This window comes from Bison bison, unplaced genomic scaffold, assembly GCF_000754665.1.
Source record: "Bison bison bison isolate TAMUID 2011002044 unplaced genomic scaffold, Bison_UMD1.0 scf7180017864482, whole genome shotgun sequence".
NCBI classification, from domain to species: domain Eukaryota; kingdom Metazoa; phylum Chordata; class Mammalia; order Artiodactyla; family Bovidae; genus Bison; species Bison bison.
This window is the reverse complement of record NW_011495042.1, coordinates 6,805,399-6,806,843: the sequence shown is the minus strand read 5'-3', so window position 1 is coordinate 6,806,843 and position 1,445 is coordinate 6,805,399. Positions and strand designations below refer to the sequence as shown.

The following is a 1,445-nucleotide window of genomic DNA, read 5'->3' as shown; positions in this document are numbered from 1 at the left end:
ATATTTCTCCCAGCAACCTTGATTCCAGCTTGTGCTTCATCCAGCCCAGCGTTTCTCATGATGTACTCTGCATAGAAGTTAAATAAGCGGGGTGACCATATACAGCCTTGATGTACTCCTTTTCCTATTTGGAACCAGTCTGTTCTTCCATGTCCAGTTCTAACTGTTGCTTCCTGACCTGCATACAGGTTTCTCAAGAGGCAGGTCAGGTGGTCTGGTAGACCCATCTCTTTCAGAATTTTCCACAGTTTATTACTAATTTTAATTAAAAAAAAATAACCAGTCTAGATTCTGTAAAAGGCGAGGATCCCACCCGCTCTAAACAGGTGGGAATGATGACTTCATGTGCCTAGAGCGTGGTTTCACTCTGGAGGCTGAGGCTGTGTCTGCCTGATGGCGGAACCCAGAGAGGCGTCTCAAAGCTCAGACGCTGCAGTGACTTTGGCTCTTGAAGGTGCTTCAGGCTGGACACCTGTGTCCGTTCAGATTGTCTCCCCCTGAGCCTTCCTCCCCGGTGCCAGCCCCACAGCAGAGGTTCCAGGCCCTGACTGCTGTCCAGAGTGGATGAGGTGGGGACGTGTGAGCTGTGCACCCACAGGACCAGCTGCTCCGAGACCCAGGCCCCCAGGGCGGGCTGGGGGTGCTGGGACGAGGGTCTCCAGACCGGGGCCCCCGTAAACCCGCCCATCACCCTCTGTTCCCCACAGACCTGGACGAGTGCACGCTGGGCACCCACAACTGCTCCGAGGCTGAGACCTGCCATAACATCCAGGGCGGCTTCCGCTGCCTGCGCTTCGACTGCCCTCCGAACTACGTCCGAGTCTCTGAAACGTGAGTCGTCCCCCTGCCCCAGCCTTGGGCCCGGGCACCCGGCACCAGTCCCGCGCTGCCCGGGGCAGAGGCCAGGTGGCCAGTGCGCCTGCCTTCGCCACCTCCTGGTCTTCCCGGGCCCCCTGTCCGGGGTGTGGTCTGACTGACCATAAATGGTGCAAAAAAAAGCACCTTGCAGGAAGTTTGGAGCAGAGAGAATGAAAGAAAGAAGATTCTCACACACACATAAAAAAAACCTCCATCTCTCTCTCAAACAGGCACACGCTCATTTTCTGTTGTGTAACGAGTTTTTCCCAACACGTAGCATCTTAACAAGTATGACAAGTAGTTACCGTCCTCCCCGGTGTTTGGAGGGTCATAACCAAGGAGCAGCTGAGCTGGGTGGTTCTGCTCCGGGCCCCGTGGGGCCACGTCCACTGGAGGCTTGCCTGGGCTTCAGGATCCCGCTGCCCACTCATGGCTCTGGGAGGGAGGCCCCAGTGCCTCACCACCTCGGCCTCTCGGTGGGGCCGGAGCTCCCCAGCCCGGGTCACTGAGAAGGCAGTGACCTTCTCAGTGATGGGTCACAGTGATGGAGACCCTCGTCCGAGACCACCCAGCCCGCCCGGGGGGCC

The 1,445-nt window shown here is 57.6% G+C and overlaps 1 protein-coding gene across 1 annotated transcript in view; it reads left to right on the top strand.

The window, feature by feature from the left end:
* FBLN2 (fibulin 2) overlaps positions 1–1,445 on the top strand; it is a 48,987-nt gene that overhangs the window by 44,050 nt on the left and 3,492 nt on the right. Inside the window, exon 18 of the mRNA XM_010862526.1 lies at positions 708–831. Within this exon, the coding sequence (XP_010860828.1) occupies positions 708–831 (124 nt within the window). The remainder of the gene's footprint in view (positions 1–707; positions 832–1,445) is intronic.